General features: G+C 47.6%; 1 protein-coding gene across 2 annotated transcripts in view; it reads left to right on the forward strand.

Annotated features, from left to right (window-relative positions):
• XYLT1 (xylosyltransferase 1) overlaps positions 1 to 15,430 on the forward strand; it is a 300,963-nt gene that overhangs the window by 212,793 nt on the left and 72,740 nt on the right. For both annotated transcript variants that reach the window (XM_004441858.3, XM_087417020.1), the window contains 2 exons: positions 11,509 to 11,681; positions 12,645 to 12,847. In XM_004441858.3, the coding sequence (XP_004441915.3) occupies positions 11,509 to 11,681; positions 12,645 to 12,847 (376 nt within the window). The remainder of the gene's footprint in view (positions 1 to 11,508; positions 11,682 to 12,644; positions 12,848 to 15,430) is intronic.

Consider the following 15,430-nt stretch of genomic DNA (forward strand, 5'->3'; position numbering starts at 1 on the left):
CTTGTTAGGCAAAGTCTGGTCATGGAGCATGGCATTTGAAGTCAGATCAGTTTGTTTCCTAATGTCTTCTCCACCTCCTGGCCCTGTGACCTTGTGTAAGTTCCTTGCCCTCTCTGAGCCTGGGACAGTTATCCATAAATGGGGATGATTTCCATGTGCAGCATTGCTGTGAGAGGTAAAAAGCCTGTGAAAGAACCTCATGAATGTTAAGTACTCAACATATTAGAGTGAAAATCAAAAGAACAGTGTTTCCCTTTTCAGCAGACCCCTGGCTCTCTCTCTAGCAGGAAGATGCTCTCCACCCTCCCACAAGAGCCTACCCCAGAAAACTCCCAACAAAACCCTCCTGGGCCCCTGAAGCCAGGAAAGCAAATGTCGTCTGGACCTTCGAGTCCTTCCATGACATATGGGGCTGCTTGGGCCTCACTGTGTATCTGGCCTTCACCTTCCTTCATTTGTTCAGCAAACTCAGCACATCCTGGTTGGGTAGCAAGCTTGTGGAGCCTAATTAATATTCCCCAGGCTTTCTTCACATCTCTCTCATCTTCATGATTTTGCAGTAGCCACATTCCACCTACCCTATTATTCTCATAATGTTTTCATTGCAATAGGCTCACTTTCATTTTAAGTCAATTTTATTTTAAAAGTAATTTTGCCTCACTGCTGTCAGTGGAAATTTTGCTCTCACTTGCCATGAAGAGACAGCAGCCGTGCAAATGAATCGGTGACATCAAAACAGTGGTATTCAATGCTAGCCTGGACTCCTGTTGCCTGCCCAAGATGCCCGTCCTGTAGGCACAGCTCTCCGTGTTGGAAAAGGAAGTTGAGTGAGCGAGTGCTGTTGGAGACACGTTTGCATCGACCTGAGACTTCCTTGGTGTTCTAATCAGAAGGACTGGATGAGACATGAAGGGGAATCACTGTTCCACTCTAAGTACCATTGGATGTCCTGTCTGGGGCCCGCGTAAATCTTCCCTTGGGGAACTCTGCCATCATGTCTAAGAACACCGGCCATGAAGTCCTCAAGGTCAGGTCCTGGCCCACCACTCCCCAGCTGTGTGAACAGTGAACAAGTTTCGGTGTGGTGGGCGAGGGCTTCAGAGTCCCACCACACGGGCTCAACAGCTGGCTCCTCCTCTCTCGAGCTCTGTGACCTTATTTTGCTGGAGTTATAGCTTTTAGTCTTTACAGCAGCCCTTGGAGGTGAGCAGTCTTTGACAGATGAGGAAACTGAGGCACAGAGTGACTTGTGAGTAAGTGGTGGGTTCAGGATGCAGACCTAAGCTCAGCCCCTACACAGAATGACTGCGTTAAGAAGTGAATGATGGGTTCCTCAAAATAAATAAGCATAGTTACCATATGATCCAGCAATTCCACTTCTGGGTATATACCCAAAGGAATTGAAAGCAGTGTCTCGAAGAGATATCTAAATGTCCACGTTCATAGCGGCGTTATTTACAAGAGGCAAAAAATGGAAGCAAACCAACTACCCACCGACGGATGAATGAATAAACAAAATGTAGTCTATTTAGTGACAACATGGATGGACCTTGAGGGCATCAGGCTAAGTGAGAAGTCAGACAGAGAAAGACAAGTACTGCATGGTATTACTTATATATGGAATCTAAAAATAAAAGTCAAACTCGTAGAAACAGTAGAATGGTGGTTGCCAGGGGCTGGGGGCAGGGGGAAGTGGGGAGATGTTGGTGAAAGGGTACAGACTTCAGTTATAAGATGAATAAGGTCTGAGGATGTGATGTACAGCAGGGTGACTGGAGTTGATAACATTGTATTTTATACTTGAAATTCGCTAAGTGAGTAGAACTTAAATGTTCTGACCAAAAAGAGAAAAAAGGTAAATATGTGAGGTGATGGGTGTGGTAATTAACTGGATGGATGGGGGTATCCTTTCATAATGTGTGCAGCTATCAAATCGCCACAGTATACACTTTAAATATCTTACAATTTTATGTATCAGTTAAAGCTCAATAAAGCGAAAAAGAAAGGAAGGAAGGAAAGAGGGAGGGAGGAAAGGAGGGAGGGAGGGAGGAAGGCAGGAAGGAAGGCAGGAAGGAAACCAACCATTTCTCAAGTCAGGACAGTTTTCTGCACAGTGGTGCTAACTCCATAATCAGGTTAGAATTCCAGACTGTGGAAATTCCATCTCCCTCATCTGGTGAATAAAACAAGGGTTTTGGAGTCTGGCAGACCCAAGTGTTTGTCTCCATTTCTGGTGCTCCATAGAGAGGGTAACTTTTCGTCAGTTACTCCATACCTCTGGGCCTCGGAATCCTCCATGGTGAGATGGGAGTTATAATTATGGTACCTGCCTCCTTAGGCCTTGGGAAAATTAACTAATGAAGTATGTATGGCTGGTGCTTAGGACATAATAAGTGCTCAGTTGTGCCTGAGAGGTTATTGTTCTGTAAGGGTCTGTGGGACCCAGGAAGGGAAATGACTCACCCAGCGCCCCACAGCGTGTTCACCGCAGAAGCGGGATTTGAACCCAGACTGGTGGCCTTCTGTGCTCTTCCCAGCACACTGTGCCAGCTTTTCTAAACCCACTGGGAGCAGGAGCTTCTTTCTGGGCACTGGGCATCTCCCAAGTTCCGATCACCAAAATTCTGCATTGAAATTTCCCGGTGGTAAAAAGGCCCCTTCACCCACGTCTGACAAAGAACCTAGAACCTGCCAGGGTTTCTCCTCCCGATGGCAGGAATGCCGCTCTCCTGCAGCGTCCCTGCTGCTGGTGTCAAACCGTGTCCCCTCCACAGTCCTGAATCACCACACAGGCCAGCCCAGGGGGTCAGGGATGGATTGCTCATCCCTCTTTATTTTTTGTAAACGTTATTGTATTTTTGTAAGAACACTTAACATGAGATCTATCCTCTTAACACATTTTTAAGTGCACAGTATTGTTGGCTGTAGGGACAATGTTATACAGCAGATCTCTAGAGCTTCCTCATCTGCTTGCCTGAAACTTTATGCCCGTTGATAGTAATTCCCCATCTCCCGCTACCGCTTAGCTCCTGGCAACCGCCATTCCGCTCTTTGATTCTATGAATTTGACCGTTTTAGATACCTCATACGAGTGGAATCATGCAGTATTTGCCTTTCTGTGACTGGCTTATTTCACTTAGCATCATGTCCTCAACAATTATCCTGATGGGAATGCAAAATGGTGCAGCCACTATGGGAAACAGTATGGAGGCTCCTCAAAAAATTAAAAATAGGGGGCCGGCCCAGTGGCGCGGTGGTTAAGTGCGCGCGCTCCGCTGCGGCAGCCCGGGGTTCACAGGTTCACATCCCGGAGGCGCACCGACGTGCCGCTTGTCAAGCCATGCTGTGGCAGCGTCCCATATAAAGTAGAGGAGGATGGGCACAGATGTTAGCCCAGGGCCAGTCTTCCTCAAGAAAAAAGGGGAGAATTGGCATCAGATGTTAGCTCAGGGCTAGTCCTCCTCACAAAAAAAAAGAAAAAAAAATTAAAAATAGAACTAGCATATGATAATCCCACTTTATAGATGAAGATCCAACAATCAGAGTGGATCTGAGGAGTGGTGTCTTTCCGAAGTCCCCAATGAAGAGGCAGAGCTGGGCACCAGTCCTGAATCGCAGCGCCCGCACCTTCCCTGGCAGCAGGAAGCTGGTGGCACTCCAGCCCCGAGCCTCCTGACCCAACCCCATTTGCACACAACCTCGCTTCCACTTCTCTCCCTTCCCAAGACCCAACCAGCCCTTTTATTTGGAACCAAGTCAGAAAGCTCCCCTCGCAGAGGCCCTTTCAGAGTGTAAATAGAATCGAGGGCTTTGTTGGTGGAATAACTATTCCAGTCAAGCGGCTCCTTCGCTTCGCATTTGTTATTAATTGTGGTCTGAGGCAGACGCTGCGGATGGAAATTCCTGGTGTGAATGTTTATTTGCAAGCAGCAGACTCCAGCTGTGAGAACCTGTCTGGCCTTGAGGTAGAACCCTGGAGCTGGGCCCAGTGGTTAAACCAACTTGATCTGATCATCGCGGATGAACAGCCAAACAGAAATGATGACACTCCCACTGATGGTGATGATAGCTGTGGTTTATTCAGCATTTTCTACATGCCAGGCACTGTGCTCAGTTCTGGACACGAACGTCCACGTGAGGCAGATTCTGTGATTATAACACACCCATTTACAGATGGGAACACTGAGGTTTGGAGAGCTTGTATGACCGGTCCAAGGTCGCGCAGATCTGCTTGACCAGAGGCCATGCTCTTAGCCCCTGTACCTTGCTTTCTCCTCCCGGATCGAATTCCTACAAGGTACCACAAGCATGATGTTGCCAACATCACGACATTTGTACAGCACATTGACCCTTGCAAAGCCTCTTCCTCTTCAGCGTCTCTTTGGAGCCCAAGGATTACATGGTCCTTATTTGACCCGTGAGGATGCTGAGAAATAGAGTTTGGGTAGCAGGCCTAACACTGGCGGAGCTCTCCATGATTTCCCATCCGTGGCCTTCACACCTACATTGCAAAAATATACTTGCTATTCTCCCCCACATACTTGGCTTTTTAACATGTGTCTGAAGGCATCTTCTCCCGCCGCCTCTAATCTCTCTGATTCTTCCTCTTATTTTCAGTTTTGTGCCATAGGCATCTGATGACATTGTTAAATTCGTAGTTTTTTTTTAGGAGCTGGGCAGCGGTTGGGTTTCGGCCTGTAAAGACATACGTAACTCTGACTGCACATCATTGTTATCTGCGCTGCCGCTGAAAGTCAACTGACACACTTCTGCTAGGAACAGATCTCCCTCCGTCTGTAATGGGGACAATTTGATGGAGCGTAGTGGCAATGATAAGACTCTGGCATCGCAGACCCCCTCCCTTCCCAGCTCAGCCGCCTCCCACCTGGGACTTCTCTGAGCTGCAGCTTCCTCAAACGTATGATAGGAAGATGATAACTCTTTTCTCATAGGGGTTGAATAGAAGTAAAAAAAAATCAAGCAGAGAAATTAACACACATTAGGCACACAACAAACACAAAAAAGCATAAGAATTATTGATAAACATCACCTTTATTGTGATGTTTCATTACAAAAGTAATCCATTTTACAAAATTCAGATAGTGCAGAAAAGTATAAAGAAGAAATAAAAACTGTCATGCCACTGTATGAACGTCTGTTAGTATTGGCGATCGTGTCTGTTAAGTCATTATAGATTACATTTTAGGACTTCTCTTTTGCTTAATATATTAGAGAAATGTTCTGTATCAAGAAGTATTAATAAGACCTTTGGGTTGATTCCTATTTTGGAGTGTTATAAACATGATTGAGGTCAACATGATTGCACTTGCTATGCCAGCTGCCCATAATCCTCCCCAACTGCTGATAATTACATGGCTCACTCCCTCATTTCATTCAGAGCTTGTTCAAGAGTTCCAGCTTCATATCAGTCTTCCCTGGCCACCATACCCAAAGAAATCCCATCCCTTAGCCCACTTTATTTATCTTCCTTCATAGCCTTTATCACTATCTGCAATTGTCTTCTCTATTTGCTTATTTTCTTATTGGCTTTCTATCCCACTAGACTAAGCAGCATTTAGGAAAGGACTCTGTTGTGTCCACTGATATGGCTAGAACCGTGCCTGGCACATAGGAGATGCTGAATGAATGAATAAATGAACGAAAGAACATCCTATACATAGAGACTTAGGTTTTTGCCTTCTCTTTCCCTTAGGATAGATTCTTAGGAGTGAGTTACTGGGTCAAGGGGCATGCATATTTAAAATTGAAATACTTGTTGCCACATCACCTCTGGCAAAGTTGTGCCAGCTCCCACTCCCTCCAGCAGGAAAGAGTCCATTTCCCCAGTTCCCGCCTGTGCTGGGAATCTCTCTACAATCCACTGAAGAGCCTACTCCTAGCGTAGGAGGCTTTTCAGGACCGCAGTCCCGGAAATGGTGGCTAGGGTGCAGAGGTGGCCCACGCCAGGGAGCAACTCTGCCCACGTCTGCCGTGTGGTTGATTGTCATCTCCGGCTCCCCCGTGTCAGAGCAGCTTGCCGGAAAGGTCGTTACAGGAGCCAGGGCGTGCAGCAAAAATAGGAAGCTGGTTATCGGCAACTGGCAGAGGGCCACCCCCCCGCTGCACATGGGGGTGCAGAAAACCCGCTCGTTCACTCTCTTATTTATCCAGTAAACCACATTTGGGTCCTACTATGTGCCAGAGTGGGGAGCGGTTGCAGTGGGTTCTGGAGCCAGCCTGAGAATGTCCCGCCTCTTTTGGTGGGTCCCTGGGCCGGTTGCCTTACGTCTCTGAGCCCCGGCTCCTTCCTCCATCACCAGGCTGGTGAGTGGGCGGATTGCCTAGGTGAGAGGGGAGGGGCAGGTGTGTACAGGCCTGAGGTAGACAGGAGCCAAACAGGCCTGGAGGCATTTTTGATTCTGAGATTCTGGTATGTTTGTTTGCTTTTGCTTTGAAAGATAGCTGCAGCGTTTTGAGGTTGAGTGGATCCAATTTTCCAGTGAGGCTCCCTCCTTTCCTCTATGTCTCTTCCTGTCTTTATATATGTGTCTGATTATATGTGTTTGTCTCTGTTTATATCTGTGTGCATCTCTGTCTTCCTCTGTGTCTGTGCAGGTCTCTCTATATGCTTCTCTCTCCCTATGTGGGAGTGAGGGGGAGGGCTTTCTGTTTGCAGGTCTCTCTCTGTTTTTCTCTCAGTGAGTGTGTGGCCTCTCTGAATCCCTGTTCCTTCTCTCTCTCTCTGTCTCTCTATCTGTCTTTTTCTCTCTCTCTTTCCCTTTCTCTGTCTCTGTCTCTTTCTCTGCCTCTCATCCCCGTCTCTCCCTCTGTGTGTCTCTTTTCTTTGGATATTTTTGTTCCTTCCCACCCACCCCTCTCCCCAAATAGCTGTTCTCCAGAACAACTCTGGGTTGTGTTCCCTCTTCTCCTCGCTGCTCCCCAGACCAAGTGTCTGACCCCAGGATGACTTTATTTATATTTAAGTCTGGGAGGCTCTCTTGCTGCAGTGATCGTGTCTGATTCCCAGTGCTTCCTCCTCTTCTCCTGAAGGAAAGCATCCGTGTCTGTGTCTGTCTGTCTGTGAATCTGTTCTCCTTTATAAAACCCTAAAGAGAAGTTACAAAAGACTTCCCCAATGTCAGCACGCAAGTCCCTTTAAAGACCAGCACAAAATCTTCACGCCAAGCCTCCCATCTCTGCCTTCCACTCCAGCAGAGGGCCGGGAAAAGTAGCAGGGCCAGCTTTGGCCTTGGTGACGCTGTCCTCACTCACTGTATGACCTGGGGAAACACTCCAACCTCTGTGAACCTTGCAGCTTAATGCACTCCTCCCAGAGCCAAATAATGAGGGACGCAGAGCCTCCAGCACAGTGCTGATGCTGAGCAGGCCCTCAGGTGACGTCAGCTCCTCTGGACCAGGGCAGCCACTCTTCTCCAGAATGCCTTCACTCGCTCACTCATTCATTCAACAACATGGCAAGAGACATCCATGGCTGGAGAGCCTGGACTGATCCCAAAGGCCCCATAAGCCTCAACTGCTAGGAGCTCCGGGTCATTGTTACCCAGGGCCTTGGGGTAGGGATGAGCAGTATTATCTGAGTGCCAGCAGGAGCCCCTACAGTGTGGACTTCCTGTGAAATAGAGTGCCTTGGACCATGTTTAGACCTTTGAAAAATCACCCAGTAAAATCTGGGTGAAAAAAAGTGGCACAAGTAGCCATCGTTTTTAAACATCCCTCCCTTTGTTTGATAAAGAGTCTCCGAGCAAGGCTCAGCCAGCATGGCAAAGACCAGTACAGTGCCTTTGGGCTGTGGTTAAAGAATATAAGCTTTTCTTGTGCATTATAATATTTTTACTTTGGATTCTCACATTTCTTAATCCATTCATAATCCATTTGTGAAAATAGGCTCACGTCCCATGTCTTTGTGCTCTGGGCTTTGTCCAAGGCTGACAAGTAGGAGGTTTTAAGGATGCTGGGTGGTTGGGTGGATGGATGGATTGTTGTATGAGTGTTTAAAGGGACATGATCTCACCAGGCAGACCCCTCTCGTATGATTACCAAGAAAGCCCGGTGTGTTTGTGATTGGTTTGGAGAGAAAATTAGAGGGTAGCTAAGATAGCTTTTGCTGCCCAGTCTGTCATCAGCCAAAGCCAAGATGCTAATTAGCCCCGGGATCACAGCTACTGATTGAACAGCCGAGGAGCCAGAGACATTAGGACTCATTAAGAGAGCTTGAAGAAATGGGCTGAGAAGCTTTGGGCTAAACTCTCTGAGGTCTTCTCTGTCCGTGCAGGCGGATTGTGCCCTCTTTCCCCTACCCTCCAAGAGCAACCTTCTATCAGAAAACACTTCTATCATAAAACAATTGAGCATTATCTTCTGTTTGTCCCAATGGGCTAAGAGCTCCTCAAAGGCAAGGGTTTTTTCCCCAAATTTTATTTTTCTAGTACCTAGCACAGTACTTGGCATGTAGTATAGGCTAAGTTAATATTGCATGGATCAAGGAGTTGATAGTTACATGGATGGAAGAGTGGATGCTTGGATGGTTTGCTTTAAGGAGGATGGGTGGGTAGATGGATGGATGGTTGGCTGGTTTTAAAGGTGATGAGTGGTTAGATGGATGGATGGATGGATGGATGAATGGATGGCTGGTTGATTTTAAGGATGATAGTCTGTTGAATGCTTTGCTAGATGGGTAGTTGAATGGTTTTCTGGGTGGGTGGTTGGATTATAGATGGATAGGTGGTTAGATTTGGGTGGATAGATGGACGGACGGATGGATGGATGGATGGATGGATGGATGGATGGATGGATGAAAAGATGTAACCTTATTGGCCACCTAGAGTCAGCCTCTCACGTGATACAGGAATCCTCTCTGCAATGCCTCTGACAGTCCTTAAATGCACCTACCTACCTGCAGTAACTAAGTTACAAGATATTTCATTAACAAGCAGAATTGTTATAAACTTTTCCAAATTCCGGGTATGGTAATGTAGTGTGTATTAGTGGTTAAGGGCATAAGCTTTGGAAATAGACCTGGGTTTGAATCTCAGCTGAACTAATTAAAACAGTGTAACCTTGAACAAATAAATCCCTTGGCCTCTCCAAGCTGTGATTTCCTTATTTGCAAAATGGAGATAATAGCACTGTCTTGCAGGGTTGTTATGAGGATTAAATGAAATAATGAATGGCAAGGGCTGATCGATGCTCAATAACAGGTATTCTTTTTGTTATGGTACCGAGCCAGAATGTACCCTCCTGTAACTTTTTTTACCGAGAGCCAGATACGTGCCAGGTATTGTTGTGGTGGCGTGTATTCAGTGCCAAACAAAACTGAAATAGTCTCTTATCTCTTGTAGTTTATGTGCTAGTGGGTGTTCAGACAATAAACAAGTAAACAGATAAACAATTTCAGACGGTGTTAAATGCTCTGCAGAAAATTGAACTAGGGCAAGGTGGAAGAGAGTGATGTGGCTAGCGGGGGGCAGGTGGCCTTTTTTTGACCTGTGAACTAATGACAAGAAGATGCAGTCCTGCAAAGATCTAGGGAGAGAGTGTTCCAGGTAGCAAGAATAGCCAGTGAAAAGGTCCTGGGGCAGAAATGAGCTTGCTCAAGGAAAAGAAAGAAGGCCAGGTGGTGAGGTAGATAGTAGGAACAGTCAGGGTGGACAGGTCTGCAGGAGGCTAGTCACATAGACTATGGAAAGCTCTGCCATGTGATTGGGCCATTATCCACATTAATCTCATCTTGTCCTGTGGAACAACACAGAGGGAGCCTTGTTCATTTGGTAGCCATTCAGCTTTCCGATGACATCGGACAGGTTCCCAATCTCCTGATCTCCAGGCTAAACAGTCTTAATTCTCAGCTTTCCCAGTTGACATTCTGGGCCACCTGCCACTCTTACCCTGACAATGTTCTGGGCCCCGTAAACCTAGAACCCACAAGAAATCAGGTTAGACTCAAAGGAAATCAAGCTGAGGAAAATCAGGAGATCTCTAGTTGGAGTTGTAATAAATCGAGCCAGTAAGCTGTGTTTCTCCCTGAAACCTCGCCCCTGGAGCGTTTGCAAGGAAAAGGAGGAGAAACAGAGTCTTAGAGGCTGATTACAGGGTAAGAGATGTCTGGAACTATTGATCCAGGGGCATCTGGTGTAGGATCTGGGCTTTCAAAGAAAAATAAAATATGATGGTGGCTGATCTCCATCTGGCCGGGCTGATCCAGGAGCTCAAGTGGGGTCGTGAGGATCTAGACCCTCTCCATCGCTCGGCAGTGTTTCCCTCTGTGTTGGCTTTCGTCTCAGGCAACCTCTCTCCGTGTGGGAACAAAAGGGCTCTCAGAATCTTCCAGTTCATGTATATCAGAAAGAGAACCTCTCTTATCTAGTAGTTCCAACAGAAGTCTAGAATTCTGTCTTCCTGGCTAAATGGCTTGGTTAAGTCATCTGTCCATCTCTGATCCATACCTCCTATGACCAGGGAGATGTAGGGCTCTGACTGGCCAGACCTAAGCTCTGTGACCACCCCTGAAATTGATCATGGAGGGCGATCTTCCCCATCCATATGGGCTGAGAATGGAGGAAGGTGGTGATGCCTCCAAAATATTGGATGATAAATTTTCCATTTTGCAAGATGAATACGTTCTAGAGATCTGCTGTATAACACTGTGCTTATAATCAACAATACTATACTGTACACGTAAAAATATGTTAAGGGGGCCGGCCCCGTGGCTTAGCAGTTAAGTGCGTGCGCTCTGCTACTGGCGGCGCAGGTTCGGATCCCGGGCGCGCACTGACGCACCGCTTGTCCGGCCATGCTGAGGCCGCGTCCCACATACAGCAACTAGAAGGATGTGCAACTATGACATACAACTATCTACTGGGGCTTTGGGGAGAAAAGAGGAAAAAAAAGGGAGGAAGAATGGCAATAGATGTTAGCTCAGGGCCGGTCTTCCTCAGCAGAAAGAGGAGGATTGGCATGGATGTTAGTTCAGGGCTGATCTTCCTCACGAAGACATAAATTAAATAAATAAATAAATAAATAAAAGTTAAGAAATATATATGTTAAGAGGGTAGATCTCATGTTATCTGTTCTTACCATAAATTTAAAACACGGATACTCTTTGGAAGAGAAGGGAGAATGGATTCTGGATAGGCAAAAGCAGCACCTGTGTCTTACATCCAACTCAGAATTAACTGCTCCTTCCTGTGTGGTTCAGAAATACATCTCTTATGCCTTTCATTTCTTCCTGCCTTGTTCGATGGTTTACTATGTGTACACGTCTCCATCAGCTTTTTTACATCCTCGGGAATGGAAACCACATCTTAAGCACCTCAGGGTCTCCCATACCTGTTGTACCAGGACAATGTAAGGGTCCAGGACATGCTTGGCTCAGTTGAATCAGGTTTCAGGGCCCAGTATAACTACCGTGCCCCTCAAATAGTCCCCAAGAAGAAGCATCAGAGAAACTGCCCCCTCACCCCACTCTGTGGTCTCTCGGATTTTTCCCAGGCAAAGCCAACAAGAACGTTCAGTGGGACGAGGATTCGGTGGAGTATATGCTGGCCAACCCGGTGAGGATCGCCTTCGTCCTGGTGGTTCACGGCCGCGCCTCTCGGCAGCTGCAGCGCATGTTCAAGGCCGTCTACCACAAAGACCACTTCTTCTACATCCATGTGGACAAGGTGAGGAGCCCCCTCTGGTCGGCCCAGGCTGGCTTTCTCTGTGGGTCTGTCTGCCCCTCTCCAAGCTGGCCTCCGTTTCTGGAAGGCTCGTCGGGTGAGCAGCTGCCTCTCCTCGGAGCATTTGGTCTTGAAGTGCTGTGCGTGTGTGTGTCGGTTTCAAAGTTCCCAGCTGTGACTTGAGACTTTCTGCATAAACGTTGTTTTTCTTATCTCTCTTTCTCGCCGTCCCACTGCCCAGTGCAGTGCCCGCCACTTTGTGAGGACAGCCGTCCCAGGAGTGGGCCCACTTTTTCTGTAAAGGGCCAGATAATAAATATTTAGGCTTTGCGGGCCATACACTCTGTCGTGGCTCCTCAGCACTGCCATTGTAGTGTGAAAGCAGCCATGAAAAACACAGAAATGAATGTGCGTGGCTCTGTTCCAATAAAACTTGGTTTACAAAAACCTGCAGCAGGCTTGCTGACCCCTGAGCCATCTTGTCCCAGAGATTTCTGTTGGTCTGCTGACGTGACGTGATTGTGTCTTTAGTCAAGAAGGCAAAGGGGACGCTTGATCCGAAAGGTCTGATTGTAACAGGCCTGTGAGAGGGTGATGGAGAAAATCCCGCCCTCGAAAGACCCATCAGCTTTAGATACAGCCATGTGTCTCAGCTTGCTACCCTCAGAGCACATGCGTCTGTCTTGTATAAAATGCAGAGTCCCAGGCACCAGCCCGCTCCTAATGAGCCAGTAGCTCAGAGGAGGGGCCATGGAATCTGCATTTGAAGTAGCTAAAGTAAAATATATAAAACTAATAAAGGTTCAAGTAGCGATGCAGAAAGACACCCAGGCCTGAACCAGTTACTTGGCAGAGTTCAGAAGCCCTGTCAACTAGAAGGGAAGGGGCAGGGAGGGGACAGGGGGCAAGGGGCATGTCTGGTGTCTTCTGGGCCGCTGACTGTCACCCTTTCTCTCCTGGGAAAAGCGCTCTAATTACCTGCATCGGCAAGTGCTCCAGTTCGCCAGGCAGTACAGCAATGTCCGTGTCACCCCCTGGCGGATGGCCACCATCTGGGGGGGAGCCAGCCTGCTGTCCACGTACCTGCAGAGCATGCGGGACCTCCTGGAGATGACCGACTGGCCCTGGGACTTCTTCATCAACCTCAGCGCAGCCGACTACCCCATCAGGTAAGGCGGCCTGTGGCCCCCGGCCAGCCTGCTCCTCAGTCTTGCTCCCTCTCCGTCTCCCTGGTCACAGCTGCGGAGCCAGAGGCGGAGGCCGTTTGCCTCCTGTCCAGAGAGATGCCATGGAGAACTTCCGCACTGTCTCCCTAAGATCTCTCAGCATAGGATCCACACTGGACCTGAGAAGCATTTGTGCATTCGTTCATTCATCCACTTATTCGACAGATATTTACTGAGTACACGTTGTCCCGGCTCTGTCCGAGGATACGCTAAAGAGACTGAAATCCCTACCCACAAGGAGCTTCCATCAAGTGGGAGAGACTAATGACAAACAAAATAAGTCAAAAGGGACATCAGAGAAATGAGGCAGAGAGAAGAAGCGAGGGAGAGCTGTAATTTTAATGAGTGGCCAGGAAGGTTCTTACTGAGAAGAGTGGAATCGGGTGAAGGAGTGAGGCACTCGGACAGGGAAAGTGGTCCAGGGGGGCAGCAGGTGCTGAGCTCTGAGATGGGAACACGCCTGGTGTGTTGGAGGAACAACGGGGTCAGCGTGGCTGGAACAGAGAAAGTGGGGGGGTAGAGTAGTGAGAGATAGGTCAGAGGGAAAGTTGGGGCAAGATCATGGAGATTCCAGAGTTTGGCTGTTACGCTAAACAAGGTGGGAACCAGTGGCATGTTTCGAGCAGAGGAAGGACAAGGTCTGGCTTAGGAGTTACACTGAAAGGGGCAGAGTCGGGGAAGGAAGGAAGGAATCATCAATAGGCGTCTTTGGGCTGTTTGATGTGCATGGGTGAGTTTTTTTGGCTCCTATCAAATTTTAACGAATTGATTGCCCACACTTTAAAATTGGGAGATTTCACGTGAATTACAGATTTTGAACTTCTCTCAAAGATCTGCCTGCTCTGGGCCTGCAGCCTGCTTGGCCACAATCGGATGGAGCTGGCAGAGCAGCCAGCAGCCCCGAGGTGGTGAGAAACTCAGATGCCACAAGGAAGGTCTGTCCCTTGGCACGACCATTGATCTGCTCTAAAATAGACCATCAGCAAAGAAAACCCCTTTAGAGAGCTTGTAAGGGGGAAAAAAAAAAGCAAGAAAATGAACTATATTTCCAGCAAGAAGGCAGCTCTTTGCTCGACTGTGTCTTCCATCCTGATTTATTGACAAGGCTGAAGAGGAGAGGTGAATGGGGGGCGAAGGAGAGGGCAGGGCCTTCCTTCCTCCCATGGCATGAGGGCACTGGGTCCAGCTGTCCTGGAAGAGCTGGATGAAAGCATCTTTTAAAAAAAGCACTTTTATTAGGGCAATTTTCAAACACGCACAAGAGTACCAAGAATTGTATAGTGAGCCCCCACACATACATCATCCAAGTGTCAACCATGATCAGTTCATAGCCAATCTTGTATCTATACTCTCTCCCACTTCCCTCAACCCTGATGGAGCATTTCCAAGACATCATATAATTGTAAATATTTCAGTATACATCTCAAAAAGATAAGGTCTCTCTTTGAACAGAACGTCAATATGATTATCACACCTAAAACATTAACAGTCATTTTTAATGTCATCAGATATCGAGGTCACATATTCCCAGGAGTTTGGGTTTTGAATCAGGATCCAAATAAGATACAGGCATAGAGGGAAGGCCTCTATTTAAACCTAGAAATGCCTTGTCTCCTTCGCCTGATTCCTGGTCCCTCCTTTAGTCCTGGGCTTGGTGCCATCCCATCATCTGCTGGGAGACCCTGGATCCTGGGGGGCATCCAGGGAAGGCACAATCTTTGGTCAGTTGACGCAGGATACACCTGGTACCCTGAGAAAAATGATGGAGGTTAGAAAGATACCCTTTTCTTTTGTTCGTAGGGTAGTGGGGACAAAAGGGGGTGTTTATGAAAATTTGCTGGCAGATTTTTACTTATTTGCTTATTCATTCATTCAGACATTCATTCCACAAGCATTTATTAAGGTACTAATGTGCTAGGTACTGTTTGGGCATTTAGTGAACAAAAGCGACACAGCCCCTCCCTGGTGGAGCACGTATCCTAGGTGGGAAGATGGAATTAGATAATCATGCAAGAGAGGCATCGTGCAAGGTGTGAGAGGACCGTAAAGAAAGGAAGGTGGTGTGAGTGGGGAGGGGCATAATCAGCGGTCAGAAAGGCCTCTGAATATGCAGTTTTGAGTTGAGACTTGAATGATAAGAAGGGATTGGCAGGCGAATGAGAGAGAAGATCATTCTAGACTAGGATTTCCCAACCTGGGCACTCTTGACATATTGGGCCAGATCATTCTCTGCTGTGGGGCTGTCCTGTGCGTTGTAGGGTGTTTAGCAGCATCCTTGGCCTATACCCGCTAGGTGCCAGCAGTGCTCCCTCATCCCCACTCACTCGTGACAGCCACAAATATGTCCAGATGTCTCCCCAAGGGGCAAAATTGCCCCCAGCTGAGAACTATCCACTTCCTGAGGGAGAGCACAGCATGGACAAGATTTGGGGCAGAGATGGACTAGCTGCATTTGAGAAATTTGAATATGGAGAGGGTATAATAAAAGAATGAGGAGAGGTGAGTTCAGAGAAGCACAGGGCAAGG

The sequence above is a fragment of the Ceratotherium simum genome, chromosome 26, assembly GCF_057802395.1.
Source record: "Ceratotherium simum simum isolate JZ-2026a chromosome 26, ASM5780239v1, whole genome shotgun sequence".
NCBI lineage: Eukaryota > Metazoa > Chordata > Mammalia > Perissodactyla > Rhinocerotidae > Ceratotherium > Ceratotherium simum.